The 24,567-nt window shown below is 32.6% G+C and overlaps 1 protein-coding gene across 2 annotated transcripts in view; it reads left to right on the forward strand.

The window, feature by feature from the left end:
• The window catches only part of LOC139521892 (chromodomain-helicase-DNA-binding protein 1-like), a 51,117-nt gene that overhangs the window by 5,011 nt on the left and 21,539 nt on the right, over positions 1–24,567 (forward strand). Inside the window, exons 2-15 of one of the 2 annotated variants that reach the window (XM_071315588.1) lie at positions 7,178–7,299; positions 7,904–8,126; positions 8,989–9,069; positions 9,720–9,772; positions 10,472–10,558; positions 10,835–10,990; positions 12,961–13,011; positions 16,904–17,037; positions 17,702–17,927; positions 18,710–18,810; positions 19,448–19,635; positions 20,999–21,126; positions 23,226–23,442; positions 24,371–24,460. In XM_071315588.1, the coding sequence (XP_071171689.1) occupies positions 7,178–7,299; positions 7,904–8,126; positions 8,989–9,069; positions 9,720–9,772; positions 10,472–10,558; positions 10,835–10,990; positions 12,961–13,011; positions 16,904–17,037; positions 17,702–17,927; positions 18,710–18,810; positions 19,448–19,635; positions 20,999–21,126; positions 23,226–23,442; positions 24,371–24,460 (1,857 nt within the window). The remainder of the gene's footprint in view (positions 1–7,177; positions 7,300–7,903; positions 8,127–8,988; positions 9,070–9,719; positions 9,773–10,471; positions 10,559–10,834; positions 10,991–12,960; positions 13,012–16,903; positions 17,038–17,701; positions 17,928–18,709; positions 18,811–19,447; positions 19,636–20,998; positions 21,127–23,225; positions 23,443–24,370; positions 24,461–24,567) is intronic. The other variant, XM_071315589.1, reaches the window with a different exon arrangement.

Consider the following 24,567-nt stretch of genomic DNA (forward strand, 5'->3'; position numbering starts at 1 on the left):
TCTTGAACTCTATCACTATAAATAGCTAACATTCTTCTTGACAGTATTTTTTTCCAGGCTCCTTTTGCATGTCAAGTTCAACTTAAATTGTTGTAATTTTTTCCCCAATGTAGGAATAATATTTCAGTCTTACCATAATGCAATATATTTATCAATGCTCATTATAAAACACTGTAAAAATGTGTTGGAGCACCTTAAGCCTTCAATTCAAAACTTGTCATAGATGGACCATTTCAGGAAATGGATATTTTAAAAATGTGTTTGTGTTGTCGTTGGTCTTCTTTAGTCAAGTATTAGTTTGCTATTTTCAATTTGTCTATAATTCTGGCACATGGAGGACAAACCTTGTCCCCTTTTCTAAAAATTTATAACAAAATGCAAATGCAAAGGAACATGCATGAACTTCAAACATGTAAATGTAAAAATATTACGTTACTTGTTATAGCAAGTGTCACCATTGGGGAGGGTACCAAAATAGGTTTCAAATATACAATTAAACAAATATTTAATTTCAATTGTTTGTTTGTACATTTAATCCATCTTCTTGTAATAATAACAATTTGTAAAAATAAAAATAAAGATTGTGTTAAATGTTGTTTAAATTTAACCAATAGGATCCAACAACATTGTCAGCTCCTACTGGACCATACGCATATACTCATACCGTTCGATGGTACGCGTATGGGACTGGTTGGGATAGATTTTGGGGGTTTTGGTCCCAACAGTTTAGGAATTAGGGATCAAAAGGGTCCAAAATTAAACTTTGTTTGATTTCATAAAAAATTGAATTATTGGTGTTTTGATATTCTGATTCTTACCATGTATTTAGATTCTTAAGATATGCTCATTCTTTTATACGATGGCAAAAATTGAAAATCGTTTGGTCGTATATTGGTATCACGTTGATGTCGTTGTTGTTGTCGTCTCAAGACATTTGGTTTTTATACGATCGCAAAAATTTTAATTTTTTGGTCGTATATTGCTATCACGTTGGCGTCGTCGTCATCGTCATCCTCGTCCGAATACTTTTAGTTTTCGCACTCTAACTTTAGTAAAAGTGAATAGAAATCAATGAAATTTTAACACAAGGTTTATGACTACAAAAGGAAGGTTTGGATTGATTTTGGGAGTTTTGGTCCCAACATTTTAGGAATTGGGGGCCAAAAAGGACCCAAATAAGTATTTTCTTGGTTTTCGCACTATAACTTTAGTTTAAGTAAATAGAAATATTATAAATTTTGACACAAAGTTTATGACCACAATAGGAAGGTTGGGATTAATTTTGGAAGCTTTGGTTACAACAGTTTAGGAATTAAAGGCCAAAAAGGGGCCCAAATAAGCATTATTCTTGGTTTTAGCACAATAACTTTAGTATAAGTAAATAGAAATCAATGCAATTTAAACACAAGGTTTATGACCACAAAAGGAAGCTTGGGATTGATTTTTGGAGTTAAGGTCCAAACAGTTTAGGAATTAGGGGCCAAAAAGGGGCCCAAATAAGCATTTTTCTTGGTTTTCGCACCATAACCTTAGTATAAGTAAATAGAAATCTATGAAATTTAAACACAAGGTTTATGACCATAAAAGGAAGGCTGGGATTGAATTTGGGAGTTTTGGTCCCAACAGTTTAGGAATAAGGGGCCCAAAGGGTCCAAAATTAAACTTTTTTTTGATTTCATCAAAAATTGAATAATTGGGGTTCTTTGATATGCCGAATCTAACTATGTATGTAGATTCTCAATTTTTGGTCCCATTTTTAGCTCACCTGGCCCGAAGGGCCAAGTGAGCTTTTCTCAACACTTGGCGTCCGTCGTCCGGCGTCGTCCGTCGTCGTCGTCGTCGTTAACAATTTACATTTTGAACTTCTTCTAGAGAACCACTGAATGGAATGGAACCAAACATGGCATGAATGTTCCTTATGAGGTGCTGACCAAGTGTTGTTACTTTGTAGCCGATCCATCATCCAAGATGGCCCCCAGCGGGGGACTTAGTTTAACATAGGACCCTATGGGAAATGCATACAAATGACTTCTTTTAGAGAACCACTGAATGGAATGAAACCAAACATGGCATGAATGTTCCTTATGAGGTGCTGACCAAGTGTTGTTACTTTGTTGCCGATCCATCATCCAAGATGGCCGCCAGCCGGGGACTTAGTTTAACATAGGACCCTATGGGAAATGCATACAAATGACTTCTTTTAGAGAACCACTGAATGGAATAAAACCAAACATAGCATGAATGTTCCTTATGGGATGCTGACCAAGTGTTGTTACTTTGTAGCCGATCCATCATCCAAGATGGCCGTCAGCGGGGGACTTAGTTTAACATAGGACCCTATGGGAAATGCATACAAATGACTTCTTTTAGAGAACCACTGAATGGAATAAAACCAAACATGGCATGAATGTTCCTTATGAGGTGCTGACCAAGTGTTGTTACTTTGTTGCTGATCCATCATCCAAGATGGCCACCAGCCGGGACTTAGTTTAACATAGGACCCTATGGGAAATGCATACAAATGACTTCTTTTAGAGAACCACTGAATGGAATAAAACCAAACATAGCATGAATGTTCCTTATGGGGTGCTGACCAAGTGTTGTTACTTTGTAGCCGATCCATCATCCAAGATGGCCGCCAGTGGGGGACTTAGTTTAACATAGGACCCTATGGGAAATGCATACAAATGACTTCTTCTAGAGAACCACTAAATGGAATTAAACCAAACATAGCATGAATGTTCCTTATGGAGTGCTGACCAAGTGTTGTTACTTTGTAGCTGATCCATTATCCAAGATGGCCGCCAGCGGGGGACTTAGTTTAACATAGGACCCTATTGGAAATGCATACAAATCACTTCTTCTAGTGAACCACTGAATGTAATGAAACCAAACATGGCATGAATGTTCCTTATGTGGTGCTGACCAAGTGTTGTTACTTTGTAGCCGATCCATCATCCAAGATGGCCGCCAGCGTGGGACTTAGTTTAACATAGGACCCTATGGGAAATGCATACAAATGACTTCTTTTAGAGAACCACTGGAGTGAATGAAATCAAACATGGCATGAATGTTCCTAATGTGGTGCTGACCAAGTGTTGTTACTTTGTAGCCGATCCATTGTCCAAGATTGCCGCCAGCGGGGGACTTAGTTTAACATAGGACCCTATGGGAAATGCATACAAATGACTTCTTTTAGAGAACCACTGAATGGAATAAAACCAAACATTGCATGAATGTTCCTTATGATGTGCTGACCAAGTGTTGTTACTTTGTAGCCGATCCATCATCCAAGATGGCCGCCAGCAGGGGACTTAGTTTAACATAGGACCCTATGGGAAATGCATACAAATGACTTCTTTTAGAGAACCACTGAATGGAATAAAACCAAACATGGCATGAATGTTCCTTATGAGGTGCTGACCAAGTGTTGTTACTTTGTAGCTGATCCGTCATCCAAGATGGCCGCCAGTGGGGGACTTTTGAATGAAATTAAACATGTTCCTTTCCTTATAAATGAGGTTGTGTTGTCACTTTTAGCCAAATTTTATATTTTTTTATATGATTTCAAAAACCCAAGTAGAATCAGGTGAGCGATACAGGCTCTTGAGAGCCTCTAGTTATATTGGTCTACATTAAGGTCCAAAGGGTGCAAAATTAAACTTAACTTGATTTTAACAAAATTTGAATCCTTGGGGTTCTTTGATATGCTGAATCTAAAAATGTACTTAGATTTTTGATTATTGGCCCAGTTTTCAAGTTGGTCCAAATCGGATCCAAAATTAAACTTTGTGTGATTTCATCAAAAATTGAATAATTGGGGTTCTTTGATATGATTTGATAAATCTAACTGTGTATGTAGATTCTTAATTTTTGGTCCCGTTTTCAAATTGGTCTACATTAAAGTCCAAAGGGTCAAAAATTAAATTAAGTATTTAACAAAAATTGAATTCTTGGGCTTCTTTGATATGCTGATATGCTACATGTACTTAGATTTTTGATTATGGGCCCAGTTTTCAAGTTGGTCCAAATCAGGATCCAAAATTATTATATTAAGTATTAAGCAATAGCAAGAAATTTTCAATTGCACAGTATTGTGCAATAGCAAGAAATCGTCAATTGTACAGTATTGTGCAATAGCAAGTATTTTCAATTGCACAGTATTGCGCAATAGCAAGAAATATCTAATTGCATAATATTGCGCAATAGCAAGAATTTTTCAATTGGAGTTATCTTTTTTGTCCAGAATAGTAGTTGAATCAACTTAAAAATCATTGCTTTTGTCGAGCCTGCAACTTTTGTTGCAGAAAGCTTGACATAGGGATAGTGATCCGGCGGCTACGGCGGCGGCGGCGGTGTTAGCTAACTTCTTAAAAACTTTATATTTTAGAAGGTGGAAGTCCTGGATGCTTCATACTTTGCATATAGATGCGTCATGTTACGAAGTTTCTGTCAGTCACATGTCCAATGTCCTTGACCTCCTTTTCATGGTTCACTGACTACGGTACTTGAAAAAAAAGTTAAAATTTTTTGTAATGTTAAATTCTCTCTTATTATAAGTAATAGGATAACTATATTTGGTATGTGCGTACGTTGCAAGGTCCTCATGCCCGTCAGACAGTTTTCACTTGACCTCGACCTCATTTCATGGATCAGTGAACAAGGTTAAGTTTTGGTGGTCAAGTCCATATCTCAGATACTATAAGCAATAGGTCTTGTATATTCGGTATATGGAAGGATTGTAAGGTGTACATGTCCAACTGGCAGGTGTCATCTGACCTTGACCTCATTTTCATGGTTCAGTGGTTATTGTTAAGTTTTTGTGTTTTGGTCTGTTTTTCTTATACTATATGCAATAGGTCTTCTATATTTGGTGTATGGAGGGATTGTAAGGTGTACATGTCTAGCTGGCAGGTTTCATCTGACCTTGACCTCATTTTCATGGTTCAGTGGTTATTGTTAAGTTTTTGTGTTTTGGTCTGTTTTTCTTATACTATATGCAATAGGTCTTCTATATTTGGTGTATGGAAGGATTGTAAGGTGTACATGTCTAGCTGGCAGGTGTCATCTGACCTTGACTTCATTTTCATGGTTCAGTGGTCAAATTTAAATTTTTGAGTTTTGGTCTTTTTTCTAATACTATATGCAATTTGTTAACTATATTTGGTGTATGGAAATATTTTATGATCTATATATTAGTTGTGCAGGTTTTATTTGACCTTGACCTCATTTTCACGGTTCATTGATCAGTGTAAAGTTTTAATGTTTTGGTCTGTTTTTCTTGAACTATAAGCAGTAGGTCAACTATATTTGTTGTATGAAAGAATTGTTAGCTGTACATGTCTTTCTGAAATGGTTCATCTGACCTTGACCTTAATTTCATGGTTTATTGGTCAATGTTTATGTGAAGTTTATGTGACAGTTGTAATAAAGTTTTATATTTAGGACTATCAACATACTATCAATGATTAGTAAAGAAGGCGAGACATTTCAGTGTGTGCACTCTTGTATACAATATACAATGTATATTCACTTTTACTACCATCTGATAAATTAAAACAATCTTTACCATTCAGTGATAACAAGCACTTTTTTTTTACATTTTGATATTTTATGATGTATATAAATGAGTAGTTATTGTTGCAAACTCCATTAACAATTTGAGTTGAGATCAGTTTTGGAATAAGGGAAAGAGGGATGTGAAAAAAAAATTGGGGAAGGGGGTTCAATTTTTTTTTCATTTCAGATTTCATAAATAAAAAGAAAATTTCAAACATTTTTTTGAGAGGATTAATATTCAACAGCATAGTGAATTGCTCAAATGCAAAATTTTTAAGTTCATTAGACCACATTCATTCTGTGTCAGAAACCTATGCTGTGTCAACTATTTAATCACAATCCAAATTTACAGCTGAATCCAGCTTAAATGTTTTGTCCATACTTGCCCCAACTGTTCAGGGTTCAACCTCTGCGGTCGTATAAAGCTGTGCCCTGCGGAGCATCTGGTTAAGTTTAAGTTCTTAGACCACATTCATTCTGTGTCAGAAACCTATGTTGTGTCAAATATTTAATCACAATCCAAATTCAGAGCTGTATCAAGCTCAAATGTTGTGTCCATACTTGCCCCAACTGTTCAGGGTTCGACCTCTGCGGTCGTATAAAGCTGCACCCTGCGAAGCATCTGGTTGCCTTTTGGTCGAGTTGTCTCTTTGACACATTCACTGTTTTCATTCTCAATTTTATTCTCTCAAAGTTTTATTAAACTCCAAATAGGTTTGACAAATTTATTAATGACTAAAAAAAAAATACCCACAAACTACCTAGTGCTAAATGTTGGTGAAGGCAATGACAGAATGTAGGATTGCTATGCCTTGCTCACATGAAATAATATTTCGCAGGCTAGCAAAAACAAAAGGTAAACATGGTAAATCTGTCACTTAACACTAAAGAAAAAGACTGAATATGTGGAAAAGCAATAAATGCACTTGCACATCACCATAATCATTGCTAGTGACTGAAGAAACAAATATTCAGAGGTCAACCAGAGGCTTTCAACTTGTGAAAATCACACCAAACTCTGAAAGACCCCAAAATAAAAAGTTATTCAATCCATGGTTACAGAATGATGGCAATTTCTCATAAAGTGAACTAAAACTTTTAATGACCCTTGATTAATGAGCAACAGTTCTTGACTTTAGATGGGCACATTAAAACATTATCCCTTAGAAACAAGTAAGTACATGTAACAACTGTCATAATGCAGAAAAGGTACAAGCAAGTGGAGTTGGTAAGTTAATCCTGGTTTTGATAATTCCAATCCCCATCTACTACAAATACTTAAGGTCTGCTCCCTGTATATGCCTCTGCATTTGGACGCTTATTTTTGACTTTTTTATGACATTAAGACTGTTTATACCAAATTAGAGAGGGAAGTTGGAATATTTTTAAAGGAACTGGGAGTAATATGAGAGGTTAGGTGGAGGGAAGTGGGAATTGCTTACCCTCCCTGTCTGCCACCTTAAGCAACCATGAAACACATGAAGTGAAACAGGACTATATTTGGAAGAAAGAAGTTTCATGTTTACATAAACTTGGCCAACTTGATCTTAATTCAATCAATTATTCAGTTTTGACATCATTTTGTACATTTGAATCATAATGTTATTATATTTTGTAGGGTGATCTTGATGATGACTTTAGTAAACCGCTGTTTGGAAGACCTGATAAAAGTTCAAAGCTGACTTACAGCTCAGAGTCTGGAGAAGAAAAAAGTGCTTCTGGATCTGGAAACAACTCTAGGTAATTTACTGACATTTCATTAACTGACATGCTTCAATGAAATTTTTTAGAAGTACAAAATGTAGCTTTATGTTGTCTGGTTACTTCTATCTACCAATGAAACCTAAAATTTTTTACACTGAAATACAAATGCCCAATCACACAACAATATTAACTGTACTTATTTTATTGCATCAGATGCACATTTCGACAATTATGACAATTATTGTGACCAGTGATGTCATAAAAAATTATTTGAGGATGAAAAATCTTATACATGTACAAACTATGAAGAGCTGATATAAATGAAAAGGACCAAATAAACATAGCTGAATGCAGACATGAAATAGAGTTTTTCATGATTCTTAAGGTGCACCAGAAGGAACTGACAAATGTGGCCTTGTTTGACAATTCTTTCAGACAAACATGGAAGTCAAAAACCATATAAAATATTATTCACCTCTAACTTCTACCTCTGAACGAAAGAAATAATAAAATCAGAAGAAAAAATGTTTCCAAAAATCAAAAATTCAAATGACACATATAGCTTAATTAAAGGATATAAATTGTATTAACAAGCAAACTGAACATGAATGATGTTGCTGATTTCTTTTATTTATTAAAGTGAATCAGGATCAGAATCTGGATCTGGGTCCAGTAAATCTGACTCCTCATCTGAATCAGGAAGTAGTTCTGACAGTAATTCTAAATCTGAGAGTGAATCAGACAATCACAATGGGCATAATAATAGACAAGATGTCCCTATGCCTTACGATACGGACTCTCAGCAGAGTAGTCCTGGTAAAAGAGGAAGGCCTCAGCGACAGAGCAACACTGAACTAAAAGAAGTAAGTTATTTTATAAGTACAAAACCTTGTTGGCAGGTTGTGGGTTCAAACCAAAAGGCTTCAAATTTGATTTTTTTTTCTCGTAAGCTCCTATACGCCTGATTTGATTAACCAATCTAACAATGAAATTTTATTTTTCTTGGAGTGGTCTTTTAGTTTGGCTTTTAGGGTTCTATACATTTCTTAATTTCTAAATTCATAAGCTGTTTTAAGTGCATTATCTAGGGGCTAGTAAGACACAACTTATATCCTAAAATTTATAGTATTGTAAATCTTCTTACATTTGATTAATCTTACAAGAAGAAAGATGTTTTGAAATACAAAATTATTTGCACAAAATTGGCATAGAAGTTATAAAACTACAGGTTTTAAACATAAAAATTAGACAGAATGTTGATAACATCATATCTCTAGATACACTGAAAGTGCGGTTTATTGTTTCTCCCTTTCCAAGTTGGATATTCGAATTCAATCCAAAGTCTGATAGACAAGTTATCTTAATGCTTGGTGTTATGTTGTTATGTCTTTCTTCAAGCATTTGAACAGGCATTGCCGCATGTTAAAATTCTTGTATATGTTAATTGAAAATAGATAACATATTGATAACATGGTAAATAATTATAATACAATAATGCAAAGACAATTTATGAATCATCCTCTTGGAGAACTTTTATGGAACAAAAAAAACAACAGTTAAAAAACCTTTATTTGAAAATAAAACTGCTTTTGATAGATTGAAATGTTAAAAGTGAACTGCAATTTTAACTCCTTGCTTAATAAATCTTGCTTTGAATATTTGTTGTATTTTTAAGCTGTTTATTTGGCCTTCTTTCATGTTTTTTAAATTTTTTTACCTATTTAGATCTTAAGAGAAAATCCTGATTTGTTTGGTCTACGTAGATCTGGTAGAGCAAGACAGGAACCAGTGCGTTACAATGCACAGGTATTTTATAATTTGTTTTTCTAGATCATTTTAAGGCAGCTATATATATTGTGAAGTGGTCTTTAAGATAGTGAATATTGTAGACTTGTAATTCATATAAAAAAAAGTTGACTACTAGATATTTCAAATATCATATTTTAATCATGACAAGACAATAAAAATACACTTAGTCTGCTCCTAAATCTTTTCCAACTTCTAGTCAGCAGACCAATATTTCAACTTTTTTTGAAGTTATATAAAAACCTATTAGTCTGGGGCATCGGACTAGGGGTGGAAGGTGCACACCATTACATGTGCACAAAACTGGTTTAAAACAGTGCATACTTTTGTTAAAAGAGGACTTTCTTTACTTTACTTTATTTTACTAGGCAATGCAAAAGTGTATACTGGTAGTGCAACAATCTCTAGGAACACATAAGTAAATGCAATGGGCCGTACGTGATCATGCTGTAATGTGTAAACTTAAGTTAATCCTAAAGCCCTTTCAGCAACTGTCAAGATGAGTCACACCAATTAAAGTTTCTTTTTTTATATTGATTTTTTTTACATATTTCATTGGAGTATTATTCCATGTACATTCACCCAATAAATATCCATTCATTTTCAATATATGGTCCTGAATGATATTCATGAAAAATACTTTATTACAGGACTCTGATGAGGATAGTGAGCCTAGAAGCCGGAAAGGGAGAAGGAGGAAAAAGTAGGTTTTAAACAGCTCTTTTGCAGTATCTCCTTACAAAAATGTGTGCTTGTACACCTAACTTCAAATTGTTGTTAGACAAAATTCAGTAAAAAAAAGCAATGGAAAGTTGTAGTCACAACAATTTCTGCTTGAAAGATGAGGTTTCTTTAATACATTAGGAATATCTCAGATATACCATTAATATTTAGAAAATACTTTTTATTGAAATGTCGTAGGTAGTAATCAATATGATCAACAGAAATTATATTGATGAAAATTAATGTAAAGATAAAATTAAATGTTTGAGCAACATCAGGTAAAAAATCTGATATTTTATTAGTATAAAAAGTGCTTTTCTTCTTACAATTATAAGCGGGTTTTTTGTTACAACCATATCCACTTTAAATTCTGTATACTTTAAAATTTGTGTTTGCATTTAGTATTGAATGATGAAGATAGAGGTTCATAAATAGGGATCTTGACGTTGGATAGGTCTAAATACTCCCATTACTGTCTTCCTAGCTTGTCAACACTGGGGTTGTGAGTTCAATTCCCAATTATGGCAGGTGCATTTGACTCCAATAGTAATTGAGTAGGGGAGTAAGTTTTCCTACCTAAGGTCAGTGTTTCTCTCAAGGAACTCTGGTTTCTACGACCAAAAATGAGGAGCAGGAACGAACTTCTTTGAAATAATGTATGTTTTCTTGTAATTTAAAGCTCTGGTGATTGGAATGAAAGTGGCGGTAGTAATGAAAGCAGTAGCGGAAGTGAAGATTATCGTCCTCCAAAAGCCGTTCAGCATAGGTGAGTAGTATTGATTAACTGTACTTTAACCTTCAGGAGTAATCTAGATCTATGTGTGTTGTGAGAAAAACTGAATTAAAACACATATCCAAGACATAAACTATTATAAAACTAATGAATTGTCAAAAATTATATCTCTTAAATGTATTTACAAAATTTAATTAAATATGGTTCTTACATTATCAATTGTGAATTGATCAGAGTCTTGTTTGTTAGTACCAATAATACAATCTCTATTTTATTATTGAATAAATTGAGAGATGTATATTTCTACAGACCAGTTAGAAGAGCAGTGAAGGGTAGACGTTCTGGTAAATCTGGGAAGCCAAAATCTGCAGGAAGACCAAAGACCGGACATCTGTCAGATTCTGATTCATGGAGTGAAGATGATGCTAGAAAATTTGAGACTAGACACGCATCAAAGAAAGTCAGGTATTATTTGGAAATTGGGCAGTTACTTGAATTATTTTAGTTGATAATGACTCATTTTACTGAGAAGTGTTTGTAAAAATGTTTGCCTTTACTTCTGTTGAGATATAAAAGTTTTGAAGAAGTAAGGAAGAAAACTTTAAAAGTTACTTATTGTTTAAGTACATTAAGAATTTGATTTTAATATGATTTGTAGCTACACAAAAATAGATATGGTTGGTTTTTTTTTTACAGAATAAGGGGACATTGAAAAAGTAAAATAATAATTCACAAGGCTCTCCTTAATTGTGACTATCAGTATCAGGATGTAAAGTCTGTTTTTGGTCAGCTTTAGAATAATATACAATTAAACTTGTATAAACCGAACACATTTTTGACTGAAGATTTTCACATTATTGAGGTGTTTTAAACAAGTTATTAAAAAGTATTCCAACAATGTCCAGATAAAATAGTTCAATTGACACAGATTTACGGTTGAGACAGGTCGCACTTTACCTGAAGTAGTGTTCTCCCCAGAAATTTCGGATAGCATCACATTTGGCATAAAAAAAAAAATAAACTGTATTTTTTTCAATGTCATTTGTTGTGTCGCAGCGATGCTCTATTTCTTTTATGTTATATGTTTATATTGTTCAATTCATAACTGAGAATACAATTAGAATATACCCATGTTAACAGCTGTTTCAATTTATGTTTTCTATATTCATTTATAGTTACAGAATTATTTTTTTCCTCTTGAGCCAAATATAAATATATATGCGTTTCCAAGTACCCTACCTACCCTACTAAGGAATGGATGAATTTTATATAATAAGGGAAGAGAAAGTATCATATAGCTATACAATTTCTATTTTGTCTTTGTCATGTCTATAAAATTCATTGTTTCATGGTACTCAATAAATTAGTCCCAGTTGTTTCTTTATACCAAAATAATATTTCAGTTTAACAAAAGTTAAGTTACTTTGAACAGTAAAATGAAACAATGCATTTTCAAAAGAATACATTTAGTAAGAAGATCTAACAATTAGTCAGCTTATATGTTTGGAATGCGTAGTTTACTCTTTTGATTTAATTTTTCCTGTCTACTGTGCCATTTGTGCATCTGCTTATCGTATCTAGTCCGGTTCAGATCCGTAGTTTACACAAATATTTCAATATCAGCCGAAGGAAAATTTACAAAAATAAACAATGTTTGACAAGAGATTGGGAATGCATATGAGGCTTCTAATGCATTAAAGGGATAAAACATTTTCTTAAGCAAATTGTGATCACTTTCTAAAGAAGTATCAAACTTATTTAGCTTAAAATCAAAATGTTTTATATACGCTCTTGATTGACAAATAGTACCGGAAGGGAAACAAGTATTTCTTTTAAGTAGTAAAAATATACGACCAAACCTCTTTTCTAAAGAAATCAATCGTTTGTATCTTTGAATTTTCGTTATGAAAGCGTAGATTTTGAATTGTTTTATGATTTTCTGATTACATTTTCTGCATGTTGAATTTGCGATTGGACCACGTGGTATAAGTCATGTCAGCTTGGGGTATTTGTATCCAAACAGTTATCACCCAAAGGGCAATTAACACTTATTTAATCACTCTGAATTGCCTCTATTGTCTGACTTGAAGGAATTACAATTAAAAGTGATATAATTGTTATGATCACAAGCAGTAATTAGATGAAAGTTCAAAATTTCAAAACATCATTTTACGATGTAGACAAGAAAAAAAGCATCCTCAAAACAATTATAGCGTCACAGAAATTATTATAGCATCACAGGGAAAAAAATATAGCGTCATGGTGGCTCAACGCTAAAACGGCCTTGGGAGAACACTGCCTGAAGTCATTATAATAGGTTTGACAGGAGAGCATTTAACACTGAATGATGTCCCATTCTTAACCTGCAATCTTTGATAGGTATCAGTCACATTGTCTCTTTTTGATATAGATTTTGCATTATTGTAAAATTACAGGCAAAAGCCTCCTAATAGATCTGGGAGAAAACAGTCCAGAAGAGGGGTCTGGTAAGGGATATTCACATCTCTTACAGTTAAAACCTTACGCTTATGTTATTTCAATTTTATTTTTTACTCTTTTTATTTTTATTTATCTTAGAAAGCTTTTCTGGACTAACAACATTTAATTTTGCATTTACTTTAATATTTTGCTTTCAGTGTCAGTTTTCATAAGTGTGTAATAAGATTTACAGGCAAAGAGATATATTTTTTAAGAAACTCTTGTTTATGAAAGCTGTGTATTCATTTATATTCGTGGGTACCAATTTTTTGTGGTTAGAGGAAAACTTGCATATTTATTCATGGATCTTTTATTTTGTTGTTTTGGCAAAGTCAGCTATCATTCCTTTAGAAAATTTTTGATTCGTTGAACATTTGAATTTGGGGTTTTCCTGTACCAACGAAATACTTGAAAATTGGTATCCAACCGTTCTAAGTTTTGTTTCTCTGGTACATTGTATTGCTTTTTTATCAACACAAAAAGTACAATGCACCAATTTTCAGACATATATTTGAACTGAAACATGGGAATGAAAAGGGATATTATACTAGTGTAAAGCACAAATTATACTAGGGTAAAGCACAAATTATACTAGGGTAAAGCACAAATTATACTAGGGTAAAGCACAAAAAGAATTCATAATCTATCAAGTCAAACATTGCTTAACTACTTTCATTTGCTTAAGTGTTATGTTTGTGTTTCTTTTTAATAAGTATAACACTATTATAACTATGGATGTCATCTTTCAAGTTTCAGGGGATTGCTTTGCTTTTGAATTTTAGAAATTGTCCTGCACCATTTTCTCAAAAAGTAGTGTCCTACCTTGGTGCAACTTATGCAATGGGAGTATTCAAACTGAAAACATGTTGCATTTGACTTTTTTTTTATGACCCTCATTACATTTAAGTAATTAGATATTATTGGTTATTGTAATACATGTATCAGTAATTTCATGCCTTATTTGATTACACCCCATGACTGCATTCAGTTTATAATTTAATTGTGATACCTTATGACCTCATTTTGACATATTTTGCCATATATATTTGGCCATATCTGCACAGTCTAGCCACTTTTGAAATCTTAAATTTCTATGGCTGTTAATAAGAAACACCATACTTGCTTATAGTATACAGTGTGCAGCTATATTACTATCACTTCAATTATAAACAGATGCTTTGTGAGGAGGTTAATACTCTTAATATTACAATACATTTATTGTCTACTTTATTTATATGATTGCCATAATTTTACCAGAAACACTGTTCCATTAAAACATACATGATACCCATGGATAAAAATAAGGTAATCACATGTGGTCCGAGACCACAATTGTCGTCCCTTGATTTTCGTTGTTCACGAATATAGTCCCTAGTGTTAACAGTGGGTTACTTGCCAATAATTTTTATACCCCTTCCAAATTTATTTCTCCATGTTTAATGCCTCAAATTGTAAGTAGGGGGGTAAAATTACACTGTAAAAAAATTTGGGTCCAGAATTTTACAGGAAAGTAGTGATTTGGTCCAGCTGAAAAAGGTTAAAAATTAGCACTTCGGAAGCTGTCAAAAGATTTCAAGACACCCTAAACACAAAATTGTCCATATTTTGAGTTAGAGGCGATGAAGTTTTCTATAATTTTGATATAATTTGTCCCAAAAGTAGTACAACACACTGTAAAAATTTCATTGAGAAAGCGCAGGTGGGATTTTTTTAATTTTCATTTATGTTCTAAAAGAAATGCACTACGAATTAATTGTGTTCTCGGACCTAAGAGGTGAAGTCTGTAAATATAGAATCTGTACTTTGGCAACTTCCCTAAATGATTTGGTGGTGTCAATTAGTCAAATATCTTGAAACTAAAGGATTAAAACTTTTATTTTATAGAATTTCTGCAAAAATGACCAATTTTGGCATTTTATGGTCAAAATAGGCATTTTACAGCTTTTTCAATATTTATGCATACATGGCATCCTGACTTTCTATCTGACAGGTTTTCATGTGTCAATACTTGTGTTTCTATGCCTTTATCTAGTTCTTTTACTTGTATATGAACTCAGAATCTACAGAAAAGAAGATTATCTCAGACAATATGTACAAAATGTGTTGTATAAATGACCCTTGTCTAACGCCCCGTTTGGATGAAGTCAAAAGTGGGGTTCTTGGTACATAACATTTGAAGTCCACAATAAAGACCTCACTAAATTTGTATCAAAAGCACTTTACAATGTCTATTGTACCTGTTCCATCTCACATGATATCTTTCTTTTCTTCTGTAGGATAGCAAGTGGTTTAAATATAAGCCTGTTGAGACTAAAATTGCATTCAAGTTTTTCATTAAAAAGGCAAAAATCTTTGTATCAGACCATACTGTCTGTAAGAAAAGTTAATTGCAAGAGCCTGTTTGTGCTCAGATTTGTTGTATCATGTCACATGAGTATAGAAATGATAAAAAAAGACACATTTTTTTATTTCTTATAGCCTCAATATGCATTTTTAATGTAAATATGTGGCACGGCCTAAATTTACCCTTATTTTTTTCCAGTCTTACTTGGCTTAAGACCCTATTAAACTAATATGATATGTTATTTGTGACTTTTCTATCCATTTTAAGTACATTCAATACATATGTAAGGATTATTTATAACCAAAAAGCTTCACAAATTTAAAATTGCTGGAAAATATTACATCTTCATGTAAGGCCCCCTTTCATTGAAAAACCTCAATTTTTAGGCCCAGGCTGATATAAATTTGACTTTTGAATAATTATGCTAAGTCTGATAAATCAAATGAGTACTCTATTGCTTTTAGTACATAATAAATGATATATTAGAGCATTTGAAAAGTATTTTTTTGCAATATTTTAATTTTCAAAGCCCAAAATGTTGATAGTTGAAATTATTCAATTTTAACTTCAAAATTTAACACGCAAAGATGAGTATAGAATTTAACATATTGTCTATAATATATATCCTATTGTTATGAAACTTTGCAAGCAGTGTTATAATTTATTAAGCTTTGGTCATACCAAGTTTTTTTAAGATTTGTCAACTCTTTCTATCCTATTAGGTCCGAGACCACAATTGTCGTCCCTTGATTTTCGTTGTTCACGAATATAGTCCCTAGTGTTAACAGTGGGTTACTTGCCAATAATTTTTATACCCCTTCCAAATTTATTTCTCCATGTTTAATGCCTCAAATTGTAAGTAGGGGGGTAAAATTACACTGTAAAAAAATTTGGGTCCAGAATTTTACAGGAAAGTAGTGATTTGGTCCAGCTGAAAAAGGTTAAAAATTAGCACTTCGGAAGCTGTCAAAAGATTTCAAGACACCCTAAACACAAAATTGTCCATATTTTGAGTTAGAGGCGATGAAGTTTTCTATAATTTTGATATAATTTGTCCCAAAAGTAGTACAACACACTGTAAAAATTTCATTGAGAAAGCGCAGGTGGGATTTTTTTAATTTTCATTTATGTTCTAAAAGAAATGCACTACGAATTAATTGTGTTCTCGGACCATGTGGAGGCAAATTAAAATTTCACTTATATTACCACTTTGCAAACCCATAGATGACGTCCACTCATATTTGAAATTTGGAAGTGCCATCTGGGTCCCATGTATGTATTTATGGAACAGCCCTAATTGTGCTATCAGTAATGCCATGTGTTAACAGTACATGGATATAAAAAAAAGTACAAGAAAAAGTCAGACGATAACTCACACATTTCTTGTTCTCAGATGTTGTATCTGTAGAAAGAAAAACTTCAGTGTCTTCATTCAGTGACAGGTAATGCTTTAGAAACAGTCCTTGATTTTTTTATTTGAGAATATTGTTGATGATTTTTAGTGGTAAAATTTGTTTAAGGTATGAATTTAGTAAACATTATTGATTTGTCTTAAGTTACAAGGAAGAATCGGATGATGTGACAGATTCAGATGATGTCGTAGAAGTGGCACAAGAAGAAGAGGATGCTGAAGCTGAAAATAGAGAGACTGTTGAAAGAGTTTATAAAGCAAGGATGGGAAAGAAATTAGGTGAGATACCCAATTAGCATGTAAAACAGTTGGACATGCATAAATTACAATGTAGCAAAGTATATATGGCTAATCCAGTGTGTGTTAAATGTGCAATTCAGAGAAGGTCAATGAAAAAAGACGAAATGAGACAAAACTTGAGAAACACATATCATAAGTGTGCATTGTAATGGAAATAAGTTAATTTTTCTGATCATATGATATCACAAAATGTACAGACCTAAGGAGACTTTCGTATACATATTTTTGCAATACAGAAATTTTTTAAAATACAGTAAAAAAGACCTACTCATACTTTAGATTTTATCACTAGACATTTAGGCAGTGAGCCAAAAATAAAGGCAAACACATGCATAACATAAGATTTAATTAGAATAGTTAACTCGAGTCTGATAGATGTATATATGAAAACTGAATCCAAGTATGAAATACATACTGTAAAACAACAAATTTCCAAAGGCAAATTGTTTAATTTAGAAAAATATAAATCTTTGCTTACAAATCTCACTTGGATATTCTCTTACATAAATACTAAATGAACCAAACTGGTATTTTTTGGAATGTTGATGATTTTTGATTATTTGGGATACTAAGTATAAATTTGTATCTCTAATTGGTATATATGCAATACAAAATTTTAATAATACAAATCATTTGTCCATAGCAACTGGAAGCAGAACCACCATATACAATGTATTGGAGAACGGTGATCCCAATGATGGCTGTGATCCTAGCATCAATGAAGTGGAACAGCAGTTTCTTATCAAATGGAAGAACTGGGCAAATATCCACAATACTTGGGAAACTTATGAAAATCTCAAAGAACAAAAAGTTAATGGATTGAAAAAATTAGAAAATTATCTGAAAAATTTAAATGAAATTAATGAATGGTAAGAAAAACTTCAAAATTTGTGTATGATCTGTGCTGTCTTAAATATGAAAATTTTGGAAACTAAAATAATCATTTTGTCAGTGAGAAAGAAGACATTCTTGTTTCTAAAAGGAATGAAAAATTCCAAATGTTTTTGTTTACTTGAAATATGGAACAAAATAGGATTAATATTAAAATAAAAACACATATTTTCATTTCACAGTCTAAGGGAGATAATAAAGAATTAATTTTCCTCTATAAAATATAATGTCATATATTTGTTTTACTGTCTTAATAAAATCTCCTAGTAATCTAACATAACTGAATTTCAGACTTTTGCATAAGCTTATAGATACTGGTCAGTAGCAAATATAGTTTCATCTCAATTGGGGAAGAATATCCCACATTATCTAAAAGAATAGTTCTTATGTAACTACATTACAGACAAAACATATTTAGGCCATACAAAAAATGAATTAGGTTCTTAGGCCCTGTCGCATCCTGATTTATTTTTTGTTTTCGAACAACTTAAAGAAGTTGTCTGTGTGCCTTACAAAAATGTAAAAGTCAGGTATTCTAATTGTTAATTAACATTGACTAGACATTGTAGAGTGGAATGGGATGACCTAAATTCTTGCCAAATCTCGCATACAAGGAAAGTTTTGATGCCATGATGCATCATATTCAACTTTTCCTCAAAGGCCTCCCTCCTTTATTTATATTTTTAAAAAGTAGCCTGAGAACCTAGGCATTTTTGGTTAGCTTTTTTCATGTAAAAGAGTTTACTTTCCATTTTTCTAGGAAGAGACTAGCTTCTCCTGAGGATGTTGAATATTATGAACTACAGAAGGAAATGATGGAAGATTTATATGAACAATACATCAATGCAGAGAGAATTATAAGTAATAAAGTGTTAAACATATAGTCTTTTTGTCTGATAATCAAGATAGGTTTGAAAACACAATAAGGAAAAGAATACATGTTATAATAAACTGAATAAAATTAATAGGATATTAACCAAAATCTCAGAATTAACAAAATCAAGATAGATGTGAAAACACAAGGAAAAAATACATATTTATACAATGAACTGATTAAATAAATAGGATATTAACCAAGGTCCAGGAATTTACTAATACATATGAAATATTTTCTTACATTAAAAACTGTGGCAATTTTTTTCAATAAGGTACAAACATCTTAATCATCATACTATATTTGCTGCATCAGCAATACAGTCAAGGTTTTAGGTATGAAGGACACACTTATTGTTGATGAACACATTTAACACATGGACGAAAAAGTAATGCATTGAGATATAGAAAATATCAACCAGCTGAATATTTACATTTGCTGTATGTAATGGACTTCAATTGAAATTGTTCATTTGTCTTTTCATGTTAGTCCTTTGAATCTAATTAAGAAAGATATTTTAATGTATGGCATGCTTAAATATATCTAATCTATGTTTATAGTGACTTCGAAAGTTCATATTGATTTTTTACATGCATGTGTGAAGTATAAATTTGCCTATTGTAGCTCATTCCAATCAGAAAATGGCCAATGAGAATAATGGGTACCCTGATTACTTTGTGAAATGGCAGGGGTTACCATACTCAGACTGTACATGGGAGGATGGTGAACTCTTGGCTCGGAGATTTCAATCCATTATTGATGAATATCATGCCAGAAACAAGTCTCAGAAAACTCCATCAAAGTTAACCAAAGTAAGTTCTGTCATCATGTTCATACAGATATAGTCAACCGTGAATACATTTATTTTGGTATATTTAGGAAAACTTATATTTTCATGGATTTGCTAGTCTGTATACAACCCTTTTAGATAAAATGTGTTCATTGTTGAACGTTTTAGATTCTTGGTGTAACTAGTACTGAACCCTCAAAATCCATGGACATTGGTATCCCATGAACATTAATGAATCCACAGTAGCTGAATCATTTAAGTTATTTTCTCTAATTCTTTGTCAATTTATCCTTTTCTGCACCCATTGTATAAAAAAAATTAATCAACGTGTGGTTCATTTGATCTCAGTTCTTCATTGGTTAAAATCCAATTATGACGTCGAATTTTCTCGTTTTCCTCTGAATTTCCTATTGTGACGGCATGAAAAATGGCGACCATGCCTGGTGACATCACATAGAAAGAACACATCTTTTTGCAGATCAGTCGCAATGAAGGAATAAGTTTGCCTTCTTATTGTTTGAAAATCATTAGAGAAACAGATTCCACCACCAAATCTTGTGTAATACGATATTTATCCACTCTCGACAGTTAAATTTTAAATATTTAACTGTCTCTAGTGGATAAATATTGTATTACACTCGATGCAGTGGTAGAATCTATATTTATTTACTAGGTATCTATAGATTATGAATGGTTTTGTAGATACGATATGTATAGAAACCAACTTGTTTCAATGGTTTTGTAGATATGATATGTATAGAAACCAACTTGTTTCAATGCTTTTATATGCATCATTTTGCATGAATTTGTTTAATTTACTATTCATGACAGTTCTAATGCCAACAATTGGTAGTAAACAAAGCTATTTCTGTTTCATGGACCAACCAAAAAATGAAAGAAAATTTAAATTCTTTGTACTTTTCCGTTCTCATATAGGAAAGCTGTAATTAGCAAAATGGTATATTCTATAAATGTTGAAAGATAAAAAAGATTTACAGATGCATGCATATCAGTATTTTGCTCGATGTCTTAATTTTTTCACGAGTAAGAAGTTGTTATAAATAGTTTGTAGTCATGGGCAAAATCTGTTTGCTTATCAGATTAAATGTCATGCTTTGCCTGTTGTTAAATAATGTGAGAAAAAAAAAGCAAGTCACACACACCCGTAGCCAGGGGATTGTTCAAAACCCTGATTTGAAAACAAGCACTGTTAAAGTCGATGTTCTGTTTGAATTGTAACTGTTAAAGTTAAGTATGGTTGTATCCAACACCCTCTTGGAAATTCCTGGCTTCAGTCCTGGTAAAAAACTTTGAGATGCAGATTGAAAGAAACTTTTAGAGAATAGTAAATTAGACTTATATATTGCATGTTTTTGTTGTTGTAGTGTTTAAAGTACAGACCAAAGTATCAGCCATTTAAAGATCAGCCATCATGTATAGGTGGAGTGGATAATTTAGATTTACGAGATTATCAGTTGGAAGGAGTTAATTGGTTGATGCATGCTTGGTCAAAGTAAGTTTAGACAAAACTGTAAACCAAATACTGGGTGTAGAGGTAACAAGTGTAAAATAAACTGGCGTATCAGTCAGGGCTTCCAAAACGGTCATATATTCCGGACATTTGATTAATGTCCGGTAAAAGTCCGGCTGGGCAAAGCATGAAACGGTCATATACATTTTAGTTTTCAAGGCTTTTTCGGTCATTTTAACATAAGTCACGATCTTTTTGACCCAACCTTTTGCCTTTAACATCTACACATTTCCGGTCATAAAAGTGACATAATAATTAATTACTATCAAAACAACCCCTACTTCAATACTTTCTAATTTTAATCAAGGCTAATTAGTTGTTGGACAGGTGATATCTACCTGTTCAGTTGACAGGTAAACTATGTTCAGTACCGGACATCGTGTAAATTGATCAGTCTTTTCACAATTATTTTCTTACAATTTAATTTCAGCGGTTTGTAGCTCATTGATTTAGTCCAAAAGATTAAAATTATAAGAAATTAGTTTATCTACATGATTTGATAAAAAAATTTAAAAGGTTTAAATGAAAAATCGTCAGAACTACGTCGAATGAACTAGAACATGTGTGCCCATGTGCAAAGGTGGGAAATTTAATTATGCATCCTTTATTTCTTCAAAATGCTAAAATTATCATTGATACCTGTATCTTAATGTTCATTTCAAGCATTTTGTTGAAGAAACAACGTGGAAAGAGCTTCTTCACTCAGTCATGCTTTGCAAACGTACACGGATTTTACGTATCCGTTTACGGTCCATGTTTTACCATTGTAAAGTCAACATCCGGTTTTAGAAAAACGTGATTTTCAAAACGAAAATGAAGTTTTTGACATGTCATTTTGCACAAATAAAGAGTCTATGGCAGATATGAGCACGCTGATGTGCACACTTTGAATGATGAACTGCCAATTTAACAGTTTACATCCAAACATCCAAAACAAAGTAAAGTTTAAAATCGTTTTTTAATCTAATGTCATTATCATTGGAATGGCCATCTGATTACCATAATTGCCTTTTGTGACTTAGTCTTAAGGGATTAAAATCGGGATCAGATATAAAATGTCCGGCTGGCTCAAATGTTTTTTGGAAGCCCTGGTATCAATATAGTGAAAATTGTTGCTATGTTCCAAAATTGTCACTGAAATTGATTCAATTTGGGTGGTAGCATTTTTCCTAGAGTTTTGTAAGAATTATAAGTAATATTGAAATTTTTATTCATGGGTAGTCCTGGTCTTAAAAAAGTGCCTCCCATGTTACCCGCAATTTAGTTCTGGAATATCCCTATGTAATCTGTTAACCACTCCTGTGTGTATCATTTAGTGTTTAAATTCTTCTGCTGTTGTCTGCTCTTTGGTAGGGTTGTTGTCTCTTTGACATATTCCCAAATTCCATTCTCAATTTTATTTTATTTAGACAATATGACTGAATGAGAGATGTGGGTCATTACATCATTGAAACAGCAACCCACCAACACTAATGACATTTCATACATTTTAGTGTGATGTACTTTGGGTCGGTGTCAATTTAAATTTAACCAAATAAGTGTAAACTACATGCCTATCTTTCTGGTGATGGATCCTACCATTTCCTTCAGAAGGGGTCTATTTGTACTTTTAAAATAAATTGTCCAACCTTTAAGCTGTAGTTCATTAAAAAAAAAATGACTTTTAAGTTACCTTTTATTTCATTCATTTTCATTGAGGTTCTACCTGGAAAAGTGATAATAATATTGAATTTGATTGAAAAATGTTGCTAAAAAAGATTTTTTTAAATCCTTACAAAGAAATACATTCTTATAGAAATCATGTATATATAGGCCTATGAACTCTGTTCCATAAAGTTTTATCAAGTGAATTGGTTTTTAGGAACCAAAACGTTTGTAAGTGTGTTCCATCATCGTGATCACAATCGCCAAAATTGTTCAACTACCTTTTATTTTTTTGCTATTCTGTTTATTTCAAAATTAATTTAATGTAAGTGGGTCAAATAATTTTTAATTTGTTCTTTGGAATATATGTGAAACTAGACAACAAAGTGTTTGACTGTAATTGAAAATCTTGAAAAAATTCTTGACTTTATTTTCAGGTATAATTCTTCCATATTAGCAGATGAAATGGGACTAGGAAAAACTATTCAGACCATATCATTTCTACAGATAATGTATACTTATTATCAGTTGTATGGACCTTTCTTAGTAGTTGTACCTTTGTCTACATTAGTGGCATGGCAGAGAGAGTTCAAAATTTGGGGACCAGAGATGAATGTGGTCACTTACCTTGGGGATATTTCTAGTCGTAATATGGTAAGTTGACTGCTCCTGAAGTTTTTATTAATGAACTGCATGATTTATTAATGAAAAAGCTGATGTGAATATAAAAGTAAGAATATATTGTAAGATTGCAAATGAGACACCTCTCCCCCAGAGACAAAAGGGGTAGAAGTTAGCAACTAAAGGTCACAGTATGACCTTCAAAAATGAGCAAAACCCATGTGACTTAGCAAACTTTTTAAAGGCCCAAAATTGACAAAAATGTGAACCGATTCAAAAGAGAAAAATTTAATGTCTGATTTATGTACCGAACTATATACTAAAAACAACGACATCCACAGAGTTTAGGCTCCAGATTTGAGACAGGCACATACAGAATCTGGCATTGTTAATAAGCATGTATAGTAAATGCCCAACCCTCCACTAAACCTTGGACAGTGGTTAAATAGAACAATATAGAAACAAATTGCTCGAAACAATTTTACAAAAACAAATATGATAAACAACAAACGACAGGCAATAAAAACATGCTCTTGACTTATGGACAGACACATGTAGAATGTGGCATGGTTAAAATTTTATCTTCACAATAACTCACATGGCATTATTTATTTATTGTTTAAACTTCTATATAAAAAAATCGGCAATGATATTATCTACCTCAATGCAGCTGTTCATTTGTTAAAAGTATATAATGATGAGTTATATATCAAGTTTGCATTTGTATGGTTTCTTATTCACATATTTAAATGGCTTGGACTTAAAGATGATTAGCTGATATTTGGTTCATGAGTGTATTTGGAGTTACATGTCTTATAACAGATTACCCACAATTGGCACAAAATAAATGGCCCTTCCATCATTCTACAGACATGGGTATTCTAATCCAGACTCTACGTTTAGTCCAAAAAAGATTCAATTTAGATGGAATTCATAGAATATTCATTAATTTCCCTTTCAGATAAGAGAGTATGAATGGCAGCATGGTGGAAATAAAAGATTAAAGTTCAATGTTATCCTTACAACATATGAAATCTTACTGAAAGACAAGGTATGGATAAAATTATTTAAATAAGTTCATTTATTCTGGGAACAGTATGTCTAACGTGAAATGAAGCTGATAGGCTTTTTAGTATAAAATTGATAAAATCTTGAACT

The sequence above is a fragment of the Mytilus edulis genome, chromosome 4 (assembly GCF_963676685.1).
Source record: "Mytilus edulis chromosome 4, xbMytEdul2.2, whole genome shotgun sequence".
NCBI classification, from domain to species: domain Eukaryota; kingdom Metazoa; phylum Mollusca; class Bivalvia; order Mytilida; family Mytilidae; genus Mytilus; species Mytilus edulis.